The following is a 15,052-nucleotide window of genomic DNA, read 5'->3' on the forward strand; positions in this document are numbered from 1 at the left end:
GCTGGGCTCTCTCTGCTGGGGCTGATGGGGGAGTGGGCTCCTGGCTTGATAATTAAGGCTGTTCTTTGCTGTAGTCCTGATTTCCCATTCAGCTGTGCTTTCTGAGCTTGCCCGTGATCTTTAGAGTCTATCTTCAGAGATAGTCATCAGAGCAGAAGGTGCCTTCTAGTTTGAATAGGCACTGGTTTTTATGTTTTCTCAACCTGTACTGTGCATCCCATGAGATCTGTAGCTTTTGATTTCATGTATATGTATGTTTCAGCCAGGCGCCCAGGTCTGAGAGCTTTCATACAAATGTGTATTTCCACTTTGTAAGTTTTGTAACTTCTGGTATATAATGTTTTTCACCCCTTATCTGTCTTCTCAGTGAGATAATAGTGATGCCCTCAAGATGAAAGGCATCACTTTCCTGCTTTTCCCAGGGGGGTGGGGGAGCGGTGGAAGGAACACCAGAGATGGGGAGCTAGGCGTGTCAGTGAAGACTGAGAATTTTAAATGGTGGGAGGGTATTTTTGTGTCTGTGACCCAGCCACAGTGGGGAGCAGACAGGCTGAGGCTGTCGTTCTCTTCCCAGCGGGGTTCGTCCCCTTGCAGGCGTCGAAGCTCTAGCCGGGCGTGACTTGTGAGCAGTCTCCCTGCTCCGTCTCAGAATTGGCCTCCTCTCTCTCCATCCTCTGCTGTTTCTTATCCTTTCTCCTGTCATTCCCTCTCCCACATCCTCCTCTAGTCCACTGCACTCAGCAGTGTCGGGGCGTGAGCCCCTTTAAAGCCGTGTCCCAGCTCCCAGAGAATAGGTGAACCCCTGACCAGGACTCTCCTGGAATGGGGACTCTCCTGGAACGGGGATCCAAGTCCTGGCTGTTCCCCTCTCTCCTGAGGTTTTCTTCCTGAAATCCCCCCTGTGGATGAGCTTGTAAAGAGGGCTGAGGTGCAAGACTGACACCCAGGCCAGAGCCCTCTCCCCAGGAACGCAGTGTCTGACCTGGGATGGGGGCTGTGCGTGTTTGCACTCAGGTAACCCAGGGGTATCTGCTGGGGTCAGAGCACAGACGTTTATGAAAACTGCCGGCGAGTGAAGAGGTAGGGGTTCTGTTCTGGTGACACGCAGTGGTGGCATGCGGTGGAAGTCACTGACCGCCTCCTGGGTGCCGTCCCTCCTCTGGGAGAGACAGGTGGATCACCTCAGCCTGTGGGGTGTCGAGCAGGGCTGCCAGCCTCAGAGCACCCTCCTGGGAGAGACAGGTGGATCACCTCAGCCTGTGGGGTGTCGAGCAGGGCTGCCAGCCTCAGAGCACCCTCCCTGGAAGAAGTGTGCCAGCCATGAGTGCCAGCTCCAAGTTCAGATCCTGCTGGCCTTGAGCAAGTAATGGCTAGTTACCTTCCTCAGTAGCTGGTTGGGACCCACCTGCTCCTGGCAGGCTGTCCTGGCCCCGGGCACAGTGAGACCCAGAAGGCCCCATCCCTCCTCTGCCGAAGGAGGTGATCTCCAGTGCCATCTCCTCAGGAAGACAGTGGTTTGTGTCAGATGCTGGTGGGAGTATTCCTTCAGAACACCTGTCCTGGGCTGTTTAGTGGTACTAGGAACAAGCAGTGATCAGATGGTTTTATTTGCCCTTAAGTAACTTGATTTTAACTTTGATTTTTCAGGAGAACATTAAGTTGGATAAAAGAGGAGGGCGATCATGCACCATGGCAGCGGCCCTCAGAATGTCCAGCACCAGCTGCAGAGGTCAAGGGCCTTCGCTGGCAGTGAAGGAGAAGAGCAGCAGGCCCATCCCAACCCCCCACAGTCCCCCGCCACGCCCTTCGCCCCGGCAGCAAGCCCGTCTGCACCCCAGTCACCCGGTTACCAAGTTTCACAGCTGATGAATCGGAGTCCTGTGGCCGGGCAGAATGTGAACATCGCCCTTCAGAATGTGGGGCCGGTGGTGGGCGGAAACCCCCAGATCACGCTGGCCCCCCTGCCGCTGCCCAGCCCCACTTCTCCAGGATTCCAGTTCAGCGCACAGCAGAGGCGGTTTGAGCACGGGTCTCCATCGTACATCCAGGTCACCTCGCCACTGTCCCAGCAGGTGCAGACTCAGAGCCCCACCCAGCCCAGCCCCGGGCCAGGGCCGGGCCTGCAGAGCGTGCGGGCAGGTGCCCCCGGCCCCGGCCTGGGCCTCTGCAGCAGCAGTCCCACTGGGGGCTTCGTGGATGCCAGCGTGCTGGTGAGGCAGATCAGCTTGAGCCCGTCCAGCGGCGGCCACTTCGTGTTCCAGGAGGGCTCGGGCCTGGCGCAGATGGCCCCGGGCACCCAGGTTCAGCTGCAGCATGCGGGGGCGCCCATCACGGTCAGCAGAGAACGGAGACTCTCGCAGCCCCATGCGCAGTCTGGGGGTACCGTCCACCACTTGGGGCCTCAGAGCCCCGCGGCCGCGGGCGGGGCGGGCCTGCAGCCTTTGTCCAGCCCCGGCCACATCACCACGACGAGCTTGCCGCCCCAGATCAGCAGCATCATCCAGGGGCAGCTGATCCAGCAGCAGCAGGTGCTGCAGGGGCCACCACTGACCAGACCTCTGCTCCCCGGGGTTGGGGTCGGGGTTGGGGGGACTTCGGCGTTTGGGATGACGTCCCCACCGCCCCCCACCAGCCCTTCTAGGACCGCAGTGCCCCCGGGCCTCTCTAGCCTTCCCCTCTCGTCTGCGGGGAGCGCAGGCGTGAGGAAGGCTCCCAGAAAGTTGGAGGAGATCCCACCGGCCTCCCAGGAGCTGGCTCAGATGAGGAAGCAGTGCCTGGACTATCACTACAGGGAGATGGAGGCGCTGAAGGAGGCCTTCAAGGAGTACTTGATTGAACTGTTCTTCCTGCAACACCTTCAAGGAAACATGATGGATTTCTTAGCGTTTAAGAAGAAACATTATGCCCCTTTACAAGCTTATCTTAGGCAGAATGATTTGGACCTTGAAGAAGAGGAGGAAGAGGAGGAGGAGGAAGAAGAAGAGAAGTCTGAGGTTATCAATGATGAGGTGAGAAGCAGCGGGTCATGCTATGTGGAGTTGAGTCTAGGCAACTTCAAATGAAAAGTAGTCTGTGAGCCTGGGGTGTGTATAAGATGCAGCCTCATGAGGATTTGATCCAGGAGTAAAACTGAAGAATGGATTTGCTTTTTCCTTCATGGAAGGAAAGGGCTGGTCTAGTTGGGAAGACAGTGCAGCGTGGTGCTGTGAGTAATGCTGGCTCATTTAGAACAGTGACACCTCCCTGGTTTGGAGAACTAACTGGCGTGACCCAGCTTTACCCTGTGGTCTGCCGGGTGTCTGGGCATTGCCCGGCTCTGAAGAGCCTGCAGAAGCCAGGGGCGTGGTCACCTTCCTGCTGATTGCCCAGATTTCACATTTTACTTCTGTAGGTCCACCCACTAAAAACAGTATGGATATCATTTTTAAAGAAAGAATTTGAATCCCCAGCTTGTTACAGTATATCAGATGAAATTTAAATCACTAGATACATTTTTAAGGTATCTTTATAAAATATGGTTATTACAGCAAAACAGAATTTTTTCAATTTGTACATGTCTTAGATTTAAGATCGTGTATTTAACTCACACTTTTGCAGATACCTACAGAATGATATTTAAGATAAGACTCCTTTTTAGGTGGTGAAATTTTTGGGTGCCTGGAATGGGTACTTAATAAATCCTCCCAGGTGGGATTTTTCAACCCCTTAGTGATTCTTAAGATGCTTTTACTTACACTTCCTAAGAATGAAGCTGATCAGATAGGGTGACAGTGAGGTGCACTGTGATGCACTGTTTTGTGCCTTTGTGTTGTGTACTGTACACTATGTTGGTGGGACTGACTTTGTTTTTTGATATAGCTGAAATAATGTAAGTTTCTGTCAGCTCTTCTGCAAAGAAATCAGCTTTTGATGAACAAAAGCTGGCCTCTTTGCCCATCTCCTCATTGGTATTTATTATGTGTGGCTTTGCCATTTGGTGTTTTCTTTAATGCCCTTTCCAGGATGAACCATTTTTTATTTTCTAAAAGGTTTATATGATTTTTTTGAGAGTTTCCCCTCTGTTGCCATGAAATAGTGAAGTTCAGTTCTCTTTATGTTTGTACACCAATGTTGTCTGTAGGCTCAGTCCCCTTTATCTGTCATTGCCATTCTGACCTGCACACAGTAGGCCAGGGTGCAAACTGCCTCTGAAGTTGTCAGGGCTTTGCTACTTGAAGACTGTCTGCCATTCCCATTTTTAAAGTTTGAAGTTACAGAATCTAAGGATATTGTACTTGTGACTTAAATTGGAGTTTCTGCAAGATTTGCAGTTGAGTTAGGGTGTTATGTTATAAATCTGTCATAACTTAGTTCAGTGTCCTTTTACAGGATTTGATGCAAAAACATTCCATTTTTAAACACCAGACATTGGTGAGCTATCAGCAGTAAAATTCTAACAAAATTTTGAGCAGTCTTAAAAATTATGTTGCCTTTTTTTCTCAAAATATTTCCTCTCAGGTAAAGGTTGTGACAGGAAAGGATGGGCAGACTGGTACTCCTGTTGCTATAGCAACCCAGCTTCCTCCAAATGTTTCTGCTGCTTTTTCATCCCAGCAGCAACCATTTCAGGTACTTTTCGATGGTTCTAAAATGTAGTCTCATCCGAAACTTTTCCTCATCCAGATATTTTAACCTTCAATTTACTATTTGCTCTTCAGCATTTTTTTTCCAGAGCCCATTCCTTATTTTAAAAAAGTAAAAAAGTCTTCCTGCATATAAAATTATACAACTAAATTGCATGAATAAATGACAACACAGACCTTAATGCATTATTTTTGTGTGTGTATTGACCTGTAACGCAGTAGTAGCTTCAGCATGCATGTCATTAATACCTATAGTCCTGTTGAATGTGTGCTCAGGATTCCTGTGTGCTGTGTTTTCAATGTTGGTTCTTTCTTGTGTCTTCTATCTGTATTTTTGAGAACAGTGCAAACAGAGCAGAAAGAAAGATTATATAGATAAGTTGCTGTTTTCTGTAGCTGGAAGAAACCCTAAAGTAAAACATAGTTTTGAACTATCAGGACCTTAGGCTTCTAAATAGATGTTAATTGAATGCAGACTGATTAATTTTTGAAAATTAAGTCACTCAGTGTTAAAATAAATGCCAAGAACCTAAAAGTTCAGGTCAGATTCTAGTCATTTTGGAATAGATTATGCTAGGTTCTGCAAGCAGTTTAATCTTGTGGTGGTATATCTTAAAATGCTTCTTAATTTTTAATTTTGATATAATTTCAAATGCATATAAAAGTTACAATAATAGTACAAAGAACTCCCCTTATACCCTGTATCCAAATTCACCGGTTGTTACCTTTTACCCCATTTGCATTATTTTCATTTTCTCTCTCTCATATGTACACACAGACACATTTCCCCCCAAACTGTTTGAGAGTAAATTGTGGACATCATATTCGTGCACTTGTATCCCTAAGTACTCGAGCATGTAGTATCAGGTACCAGTGTCATCTGGGCTAACCAGAGTATAACAGTCGGTTCCAGAAATTGTACAGTGACTTTTACTATGACTAAGCCGCAGCTCATGTGCAAATTTAATCTCTTGTTCCAGTGATGTCCTTTGTATAGTTGTTTTTCCCCAGTCTGGGATCACCGATTGTGTTTGGTTGTCATGCGTCTCTGGTTTTCTTTAATCTAGGCTGACTTGTGAGGAGTCTGGTCAGTTATCTTACAGAATGTCCTTTGACTTGGGCCACTAATCTACCACCTCTTGATGAGCCTCGCTCGCATTAGTTGTCATGTTAAAGATGGCAAAGTGGATTTTCTAACTCCATTATTCCTTCTGCATTTACTGGTTGGCATTCTGCTGCAATGATGAGCTTCCTTTTTTCTCCCATTCATATATTCATATGTGGATTCTTATTTTTATTTTTTTAGATTTATTTATGTATTTGACTGGGCAGGGTCTTCATTGCTGTGTTTGGGCTTTCTCTAGTTGCAGTGAGCGGAGGCTGCTCTTCATTGCACTGCATGGACTTCTCATGTTGTGTGACCTCTTGTGTTGTGGGGTACGGGCTGTAGACACACGGGCTTCAGCAGGTGCAGTGCATGGGCTCAGTTGTGGTGCACAGGCTTAGTTGCTCTGAGGCATGTGGGATCTTCTCAGACCAGGGATTGAACCCATGTCCCTTGCATTGGCAGGTGTATTCTTAACCCCTGGACCACCTTGGAAGTCCCTTATTTAAACTTACTTAATTCAGTAAAATTCATTTTTTTTGGTGCATAGTTTGGTGAGTTTTATCAAGTGCCTCAAGTTGTATAATCACCACCACACAAGAAACAAAGTTCTCTCATCCTTCAGGTGTTCCTCATGCTACATCCTTGTCATCAAATTCTCTCCCTCCCTTAACCTTTATTCTCTGTCTCTATGTAGTTTTTCCTTTTCCGGAATAAAATGTGAATAGAATCATATACTATAGTTTATGCTGCGTTTTCAGTCTGGCTTCTTTCATGTAGCATAATGCATTTGAAATTCAATTCATGTTGTTGAATTTACCAATTGTTTCTTTTTTTGCTGAGCAGTATTCTGTTGTATGAATGTTCCCCACATGGTTTATCTGTTCACCCTTTGAAGGACGTTGTTTCCAGTTGTTGGCATATCTAGGAGACAGATTGCTTGGTTGTTAATAAGTGTACATTCAGTTTTATATGAAACTGAGAAACCTTTCCACAGTGGCTATTCCATTTCGCATTCCCACTAGCCATGAATGAGAGTTCCTTTTGTTCCACATCCTCCCCACTATTTGTTCTGCACATCCCCACTACTTGTTCTTGTCAGTTTTCTTTTGTTGTTATTCTAATATGTAAGTAGTGGTTTTAATTTTTATATCTGAAGATTAACGATATTGAAAACAACTTTTCTTGTGTTCATTTGCCTTTTGTATATCTTCTTTGGTGAAGTATCTGTTCATTTCTTTCACCATTTTTTCCCTTATTGAATCATTTGCTTTATTGTTGCATTTGAGAATCCTTTGTATAATTTGGATGTAAGCTTTTTGTCAGATACAAATTTGGAAATATTTTTCTCTTCATTCTCAGCCTTAGCTTCTTTTAAAAGTGTTCTTTTATAGAGCAAAACTTTTGAGTTTTGGTGCAGTCTCTTTTACCATTTTTTTCTTTTATGTATTGTGCTTTTGACATATATCTAAGAACTCTTTGCTCAACTCAGGGTCACAAAGATTTCCTCTAGTTTTTTCCCCTAGAAGTTGTATAGTTTTATGTTTTACATTTAGGTCTGTGATCCATTTTGAATAAAGTTTTTTTTCTTTTTTTTTTCGGTTGTATTGAGTCTTTGTTGCTGTGCACAGACTTTCTCTAGTTGCAGCTACTCGAGTTGCCATGCAGAAGCCTCTCTCCACAGTGGCTTTTCTTGTTGCAGAGCACAGGATCCAGCGTCTGTGGGCTCAGGAATTATGGCACGTGGGCCTAGTTGCCCCCGCAGCCTGTGGGATCTTCCTGGACCAGGGATTAACCCATGTCCCCTGCATTGGGAGGCAGACTCTTAGTCCCTGGACTAGCAGGGAAATCCTTGTGTAAAATTTTGTATAACATGCAAGCATTGCTAGAGGTTTTTTCTTCACATATTGATAGTTAAGCACCATTTCTTAAAAATGCTATCTTGTGTCTGCTGAGTTGACTTTGCATCTTTGCCCCAAATCCCGTCTGTTGGGCCTGTTTCTAGGCTCCCTTCTCTTCCATTGATCTGTGTGTCCATCTTGGTGCTAACGCTGTGCTGTCTGTACTGCAGCTCTGTAGTAAGGCCTGAAATCAGTTATGTCATTCTCTTCAGCCTTTACTCTTTTTCAAAATGGTTTTGGTCATTCTGGTTCCTTTCACTCTTCATAAACGTTTTAGAATCAGCTTGTTGGTATCTATAGAACATCCTGTTGGGATTGCATTGACTTGGTTGATCTGTTTGGGGTGAAGTACTATCTTGACAACATTCAGTCTTCCAGACCAGAAATGTGATATATTTCTCCATTTATATTTGTCTTCTTTGATTTCTTTCATCAGTATTTTATAGTTTTCAGCATGCACATTCTAGGCACATTTTGTTAGATTTCTGTCCAAAAAGTCTAGTTTTTCTGTGGTTCTATAGATGGTACTTAACTTGAAAAATTATTTTCTGGTTGTTTATTGCAAGTGTATGGGAATACAATGAATTGTACAACCTTGCAAAAAACTCATTTATTAGTTTAGGAGCTTTTTTGTATATCTCATGGAATTTTCTACCTAGAGAAATCATGTTTGCAAAGAAAGCAAGATTTATGTTTTCCTATTTGTATACCTTTTTTTTTTTTTTCTTGCCATGTTGCACTAGCATGGACTTCCACTGTGAGGCCAACTAGGAGTGGTAAGAACAGACATTCTTACCATGTTGATCTTAGGAGGAAAGCATTTAGTCTTTCACCATTAAGTATGATGTTAGCCATAGATTTTGTAGATATCCATTATCAGGTTAAGGAAATTCCTTTTTTCCTAGTATTTGTCATGAATGGATGTTGAATTTTGTCAAATACTATTTCTGCATCTAGTTACCTAATCATGTGATGTCTCTTTTTTTGTGTAGAAATGATGAATTATATCACTTTAAGGTATAATTTGTAAACAGGGAATACACAGATCTCAAGTGTTATAGTTTGTTGAGTTTGACAAGTGCCCATGTAACCCACGCATATGTCGAGATGTTCACTTCCATCAAGTCTTCTCATGTCCCTGCCAGCCATCTGCTACCCAGCTCCCAGCCCCATTTTATTCCTGTTTATTCTACTACTACTGTTTAGTTATTTATCTTTAAGGTGTATTTTGACCACACTGGGTGTTAGTTGCAGCATGAGGGATCTTCGTTGCATCATACAGGATCTTTTGTTGCTGTGCATGCACTCTAGTTGGAGCACATAGGCTTAATTACCCTGAGGCGTGTGGGATCTTAGTTCCCCGACCAGGGATTGAACCTGCGACTCTGGTGGTGCTAATGGTAAAGAACCCGCCTGCCAATGCAGGTTAGACATAAGAGACTCGGATTCGATCCCTGGGTTGGGAAGATCACCTGGAGGAGGGCGTGGCAACCCACCCCAGTGTTCTTGCCTGTACCACAACAAGGGAGGTCACGCCCTGGAGCCCATCAGTGGCAACTCCTGGAGCCCCCGCACCTGGAGCCCGTGCCCTGCAGTAGGACAAGCCAGTGCAACGAGAAGCCCTCGCAGCTCAGCTAGAGGGTGGCCCCAGCCCCTGCCTGCCACAGCTGGGCCCAGCGGGCTGCAGGCTACAAGGCCATGCAGAGCTGGACATGACTGAAGCAACTTCGCGTGCAAGCGTGCCCCTGGTATTGCAAGGTGGATTCTTAACCACTGGACCACCGGGGGTAGTCCCTCTTACTGTTTATTTTGATGCTCAGTTTATCTGTAATTTGACCAATGAGAGCCCTTCCAGACAGGCTCTATGTACTTTTGACACATCCCTGTCACTCGCTGAGTACTTCCTTACCTTCTGGCACAAAATATTGAAAGGTTTTCTTCCATGTGCCTTGATTCAGTCCAGGAATCAGTCATTTCTGTAAGAAACCTGGTTCCATTTGGGGGGAATAATCATTTGAATCCAGTATTTAAGTGCTTGTGGTAATGAATATGATACATTTTCTAAATTGGAAATTGTCAGAAAATTTATCAGTGAAACATCTTTCCTATTAGTGCCTAGAGGAATGTAATATATCGATGCATTTATAAACCACATTGATAAATATTTTTGTAAGAACAGGGGGACAGTGAAAGGCAGAGAGTGCCCGTAAATCTAGGTGTATGATCTCCACAATGACATAAATTAAACCCTTCGATTTACTATCATACTAACCAGATCGCCAGGTTAAAATTGGACAGAATCTGTTGATTTAGGTCTGTGGAAGTCTCTTCCACTTAAAAAAAACATTATGTGTGTATTTACTTATTTGTGTTTATTTATTTATTTTTAGCTGCACTGGGTCTTTGCTGCTGCACAGGCTTTCTCTAGTTGTGGCAAGCGGGGGTTGGGGCTAGTTGTATTGTGAGGGCTTCTCATTGCCTTGGCTTTTCTTGTTTCAGGGCATAGGTGCATGGGCGCCAGTAGTTGCCATTGATGAGCTCTAGAGTTGGCCTCGGTTGTTGTGGTACATGGCATGTGGAATCTTTCTGGGTCAGGGATCGAACTTGTGTCCCCTGCGTTGGCAGGTGGAGTCTTAACCACTGGACCACCAGGGAAGTCCTCTCATCCACCTTTTTTTTCTTTTTTAAATATTTATTTATTTGGCTACAGCTAGTCTTAGTTGCACCATGTAGGATCTAGTTCCCTGACCAGCGATCAAACCCAGGACCCCTGCATTGGGAGCACGGAGTCTTAACCACTGGACTACCAGAGAACTCCCTTCTCATTCACTTTTTTTTTTTCTCTTTTTTTTTTTTCTCATTCACTTTTGATGGGAGTGCAGTGTGGAAACATTTCACATGATATGGAGAAGGTGAGTGTGGGCAGGCCTTTTGACCCAAACAGCATGCTCTAAAGATACTCTTTGTGTTTGTGAGCTAGAAAACATATCTAATAATGTTCCCAGCAGCATTGTTTATGATAACCCCAAACTGGAAAGAAGCAAAATGTCCACCGAAGCAGAATAGATCTTGGTTGTGCACACTCATACAGAGGAATGTTCTGTATGAGTAATCAGTGGTGAAAATGAGTGAGTGAGGGTGAGTGGGCCTCAGCAGCACCATGAGGAGCAGAAGGGGCTACAGGAGAGCCCGGGGCAGCATTCTTCGGTTAAAGTTCACTGGGAAGCAAAGTGTTAGTCACTCAGTCGTGTCCCACTCTTTGTGACCCCATGGACTGTGTAGCCCGCCAGGCTCCTGTGTCCGTGGAATTCTCAAGGTGAGAATACTGGAGTGGGTAGCCATTCCCTTCTTCAGGGTAGCTTCCCAAGCCAGGGATCAAACCCAGGTGTCCTGCATTGTGGGTGAATTCTTTACCATCTGAGCCACCAGGGGAACCTTCTTGACCTGTGATCAAGAAGCAATAATCAGAACTGGACGTGAAACAACAGACTGGTTCAAAATTGGGAAAGAAGTATGTCAAGGCTGTATATTGTCACCTTGCTTATTTAACTTATATACGCAGTACATCATGTACATCATGCAAAATGCCGGCCAGTCTGGATGAATCACAAGTTGGAGTCAAGATTCCTGGGAGAAATATCAACAACCTCAGATATGCAGATGATATCACTCTAGTGGCAGAAAGTGAAGAGCAACTAAAGAGCCTCTTAATGAGGGTGAAAAAGAAGAGTGAAAAAGCTGGCTTAAAACTCAGCATTCAAAAACTAAGATCATGGCATCCCATCCGCTCCTATCACTTCATAGCAAATAGAAGGGGAAGAGGTGGAAACAGTGAGAGATTTTATTTTCTTGGGTTCGAGAATCACTGTGGACGGTGACTACAGCCTTGAAATTAAGACACTTGCTTCTTGGAAGGAAAGCTATGAAAAACCTAGACAGTATATTAAAAAGTAGAGACATCACTTTGCCAACAAAGGTCTGTATAGTCAGAGCTGTGGTTTTTCAGGTAGCCAGGTATGGATGTGAGAGTTGGACCATAAAGAAGGTTGAGCACTGAAAAACTGATGCTTTTGAATTGTGATGCTGGAGAAAATTCTTGAGAGTCCTTTGGATTACAAGGAGATCAAAGCAGTCAGTCCTAAAGGAAATCAGCTCTGAATATTCATTGTAAGGCCTGATGCTGAAGCTGAAGCACCAATACTTTGGCCACTTGATGCAAAGAGCTGACTCATTGGAAGAGACCCTGATCCTGGGAAAGATTGAAGGCAGAAGGAGAAGGAGACGGCAGGTGATGAGATGGTTAGAGAGTTTCACTGACTCAGTGGACATGAGGTTGAGTAAACTCGGGGAGATAGTGAAGGACAGGGAAGCCTGGCCTGCTGCAGTCCATGGGGTTGCAAAGAGTCAGACATCAGTTAGCGACTGAACACAAGGAAGCAAAACCAAACACAGCATAGAGTGGAGCTCAGCCTGTAGGTTTTGGCACTAGGGAGAAACGTTCACCCATGGATCGGGCGGATGCCTTGATAGTGGGATGCCTTCATAGTGCACAAGGTTTCCAGGGCATTAAGCCTCAGGATCAGTACATGGGTGTTATTACTTTGTAAACTTATAAGTCTTTCTACTTCTTAGCATTTTATTATGAAAAATTTCAAATAGAGAAAAACAGTGTTCAGTGGACATTCATATCCCACTATTTAAATTCTGTGGTAACTTTTGGGGAAGTCCCAGTTCAGAACTGTTTGTGTTACATATATGTATTAATTTCTGTTTGCTTCTCAAAGATTTTGAGGTAGTATTTTTTCTTTTTGTCTGCACCACGCAGCTTGCAAAATCTTAGTTCCCTGACCAGTGAAAACCTGGCCCCATGACAGTGAAAATTATGAGTCATAACCGCTGTACTGCCAGGAAATTCCCCCAGATGGTTTTTATTACAGTTATTTAGATTTTTAAAAAATTCTAATTGGAGAGTATTTGTCAGTGATTATAATGTTAAAGGGAATGAATAATAATTAGAGTTCTGTAACCTTATCCCAACTATTGATTTTTTCCATTTAGAAAAAATTTATTGAAAAATAGTTGATAAACTGATTTCAGTTATATACACATATATATATAAATGTGTATATTTTTTTTATACATTTTCTTCCAATTATAAATTATTACAAGACATTAAAAATATAGTTACCTGTGCTGTACAGTAGGTCCTGGTTGGTTATCTGTTTTATATACAGTAGTGTGTATCCTTTAATCCTAAATTTCTAATTATCCCCCAACAATTGATTTTTTATTCTTATATGTGTGTTTATGTTTTTATGTGTATAGTTAAAAGTTTATAAAGTGGTAGCTTAACTTGATTTAATAGACATACTTGCAGAAAGAAGGCATGTGTGATTTGTTTGTGCTTTCCTCTCCTTTATCCTTACTGAAGAATAACCTTGAGGAGACTTCTTTTTAGAATCTTGAATTGAGAGGCAAAGTCCTGTCTACTTACAAGTAGTTCTTTTCTTTTGCAGGCATTTAGGAAGGTCATCATCTCACTGACCACGTCCTTTTCTTTTACTCAGCCCTATAGACCCCATGGTGCCACTCAGGTTACATGTGTTGTTTAAAATGGGTAGAAATTTACCCATTGGTAACCGCTAAATACAGCTGTTGGTCTTAATATTTTTCTCCAGAGTAACATAAGTCTGCCTTTCTTTTCTGTCAACTACATCCCCAGTTCCTTCAACTGTTCTTTTTTATTCTCCCCCATAAGTATTTTGTTTTTTTTAAAGAGTTCTAATATATGATTGTTATTTAAAATCAAATTGGTATTTTAAAGACAGCAGTGTCTTTCCCATTAAAATAGTCATGAAGACGTATAAGATGAAACTAAAAATCATTCTGAAAACCAAGAAACAATGGCTATCAGGAATTAGGCAAAGAGAAGTATCTTTGATGACATAGTCTTTTGTGTTTAATGAAGTGTAATTTGTCAGTTTCTTCATATGCATGTCCAATCTTCTAGCTCATTTGATTGTAAAGACTTCTCATTCCATTTGTGTTGCTTTAGAGTCTTCAGGAGCTGACAGGGTTGTATAAGTCTGCGTCTCCCTCTGGGCTGTCTGCTCAGCTTTTTAATCCGCCATCCATCCTTACGCAGCACTGTGCTGCCCTGGTGTCCACACCCTGCGGTGAGTCTTGAAGTCCAAATCTGTTTTCCGTTCACTGACCTCTGCATTCCCACTCTACTGTTCAGCCTATCCAATGAATTTTTTAAATTTCAGACACTTTTTCAGTTCTAAAATCTCTTATTTGGTTCTCTTTTTATTTTTTTGCTGAAATTATTTACATCAATGTTTCTGGTGTAAAGTGATATATATATATTTTCAAATTGCTTCTATTTTTTAATAATTTTTTTTTCTGTGAAGATTTCCTCTCATCCTTCATAAAAACATTCTTTTATGTCCTTGGACATACTTATTAAAGCTGCTGTGAAATCCCTGCTGCTAATCCCAGCATGTGAATTGTCCAGGGGTTGGTGTCCATCGATTGTTTCCTGAGTATGACTCATGTTTTCTTGTCTCTTTGTGTTTTGAAGTAATTTTGAATTGGACTTTGGGTGTTGTGAATAATAGGTTGCAGAGACTCTGAGTTCTGTTAATATCCTTCTGAAGAGTATTGATGGTTTTGCTCTCACATTTAGTTAACGTGATTGAACTGAGACGGTGAACCCTGTCTCCTGAGATCTCAGTGCAGTTATGCTGGCCTGTGCTTGGAGCCTTGGCATGTGTGTGGTTTAGGAGGCAGCCCAGAGATCAAGCGAGAACTTGTGGCCCCCTCTCCAGCTGCCCCCTATGGTGATTCCCCCTCACTTCTACTGTGGTCTCCTGTTCTCCATCCTAGTGGTCTTCAAGCCAGTGAGGCCCTCTGTCCCTGGGTCTGAGGCCTGCCTTGTGCCAAATGCCATAAGCCTAGAAACCTCTCCTATTGATTGTTCCAGTTCCTCCATGCAAGTATCGAGTTCCATCCTATATCTGTCCACCTTTTCACATTTTTAATGTTTCTTTTAGAGTTTATATTTATCTGGAATGTGTTTGGCCCAATGGGAAGTTCTTGGCCATTATTGGACACAGAACCCTGTACCAGTTTCTTCTGTTAAAAAAAAAACCAAAACACCCTCTTCTTGATTACAGAAGTAATACATGTTCATTGTAAGATGTTTGGAAAATTTAGAAAAAGTGCACACACACAAATTATAAATTAATTGTAATCTTGTCCCCAAAGATAACCACTGTTCACATATTGTCTGTTTTTTTATATCATTCTTTTCTCTCCTCCTCCCTCCCCCAATCTTTGTTACATGTAAATGGGGGTGGGGTGGAGTCCTCACTTTGCCTTTTCATTACTGAGTCCCCTGCATCATGTGAGGCAAAACCTGC

General features: G+C 43.5%; 1 protein-coding gene across 11 annotated transcripts in view; it reads left to right on the plus strand.

Moving 5' to 3' along the window:
• Positions 1-15,052, plus strand: part of EP400 (E1A binding protein p400) — a 108,564-nt gene that overhangs the window by 21,929 nt on the left and 71,583 nt on the right. For 6 of the 11 annotated variants that reach the window (XM_065904545.1, XM_065904553.1, XM_065904549.1 and 3 more), the window contains exon 2: positions 1,648-3,008. In XM_065904545.1, coding sequence (XP_065760617.1) covers positions 1,683-3,008 — 1,326 coding nt within the window. In that variant the 5' untranslated portion in view covers positions 1,648-1,682. Of the gene's footprint in view, positions 1-1,647; positions 3,009-4,497; positions 4,609-15,052 lie in introns of all 11 variants that reach the window. The other 5 variants (XR_010658861.1, XM_065904543.1, XM_065904544.1 and 2 more) reach the window with 1 other exon arrangement.

This window comes from Muntiacus reevesi, chromosome 13, assembly GCF_963930625.1.
Source record: "Muntiacus reevesi chromosome 13, mMunRee1.1, whole genome shotgun sequence".
NCBI lineage: Eukaryota > Metazoa > Chordata > Mammalia > Artiodactyla > Cervidae > Muntiacus > Muntiacus reevesi.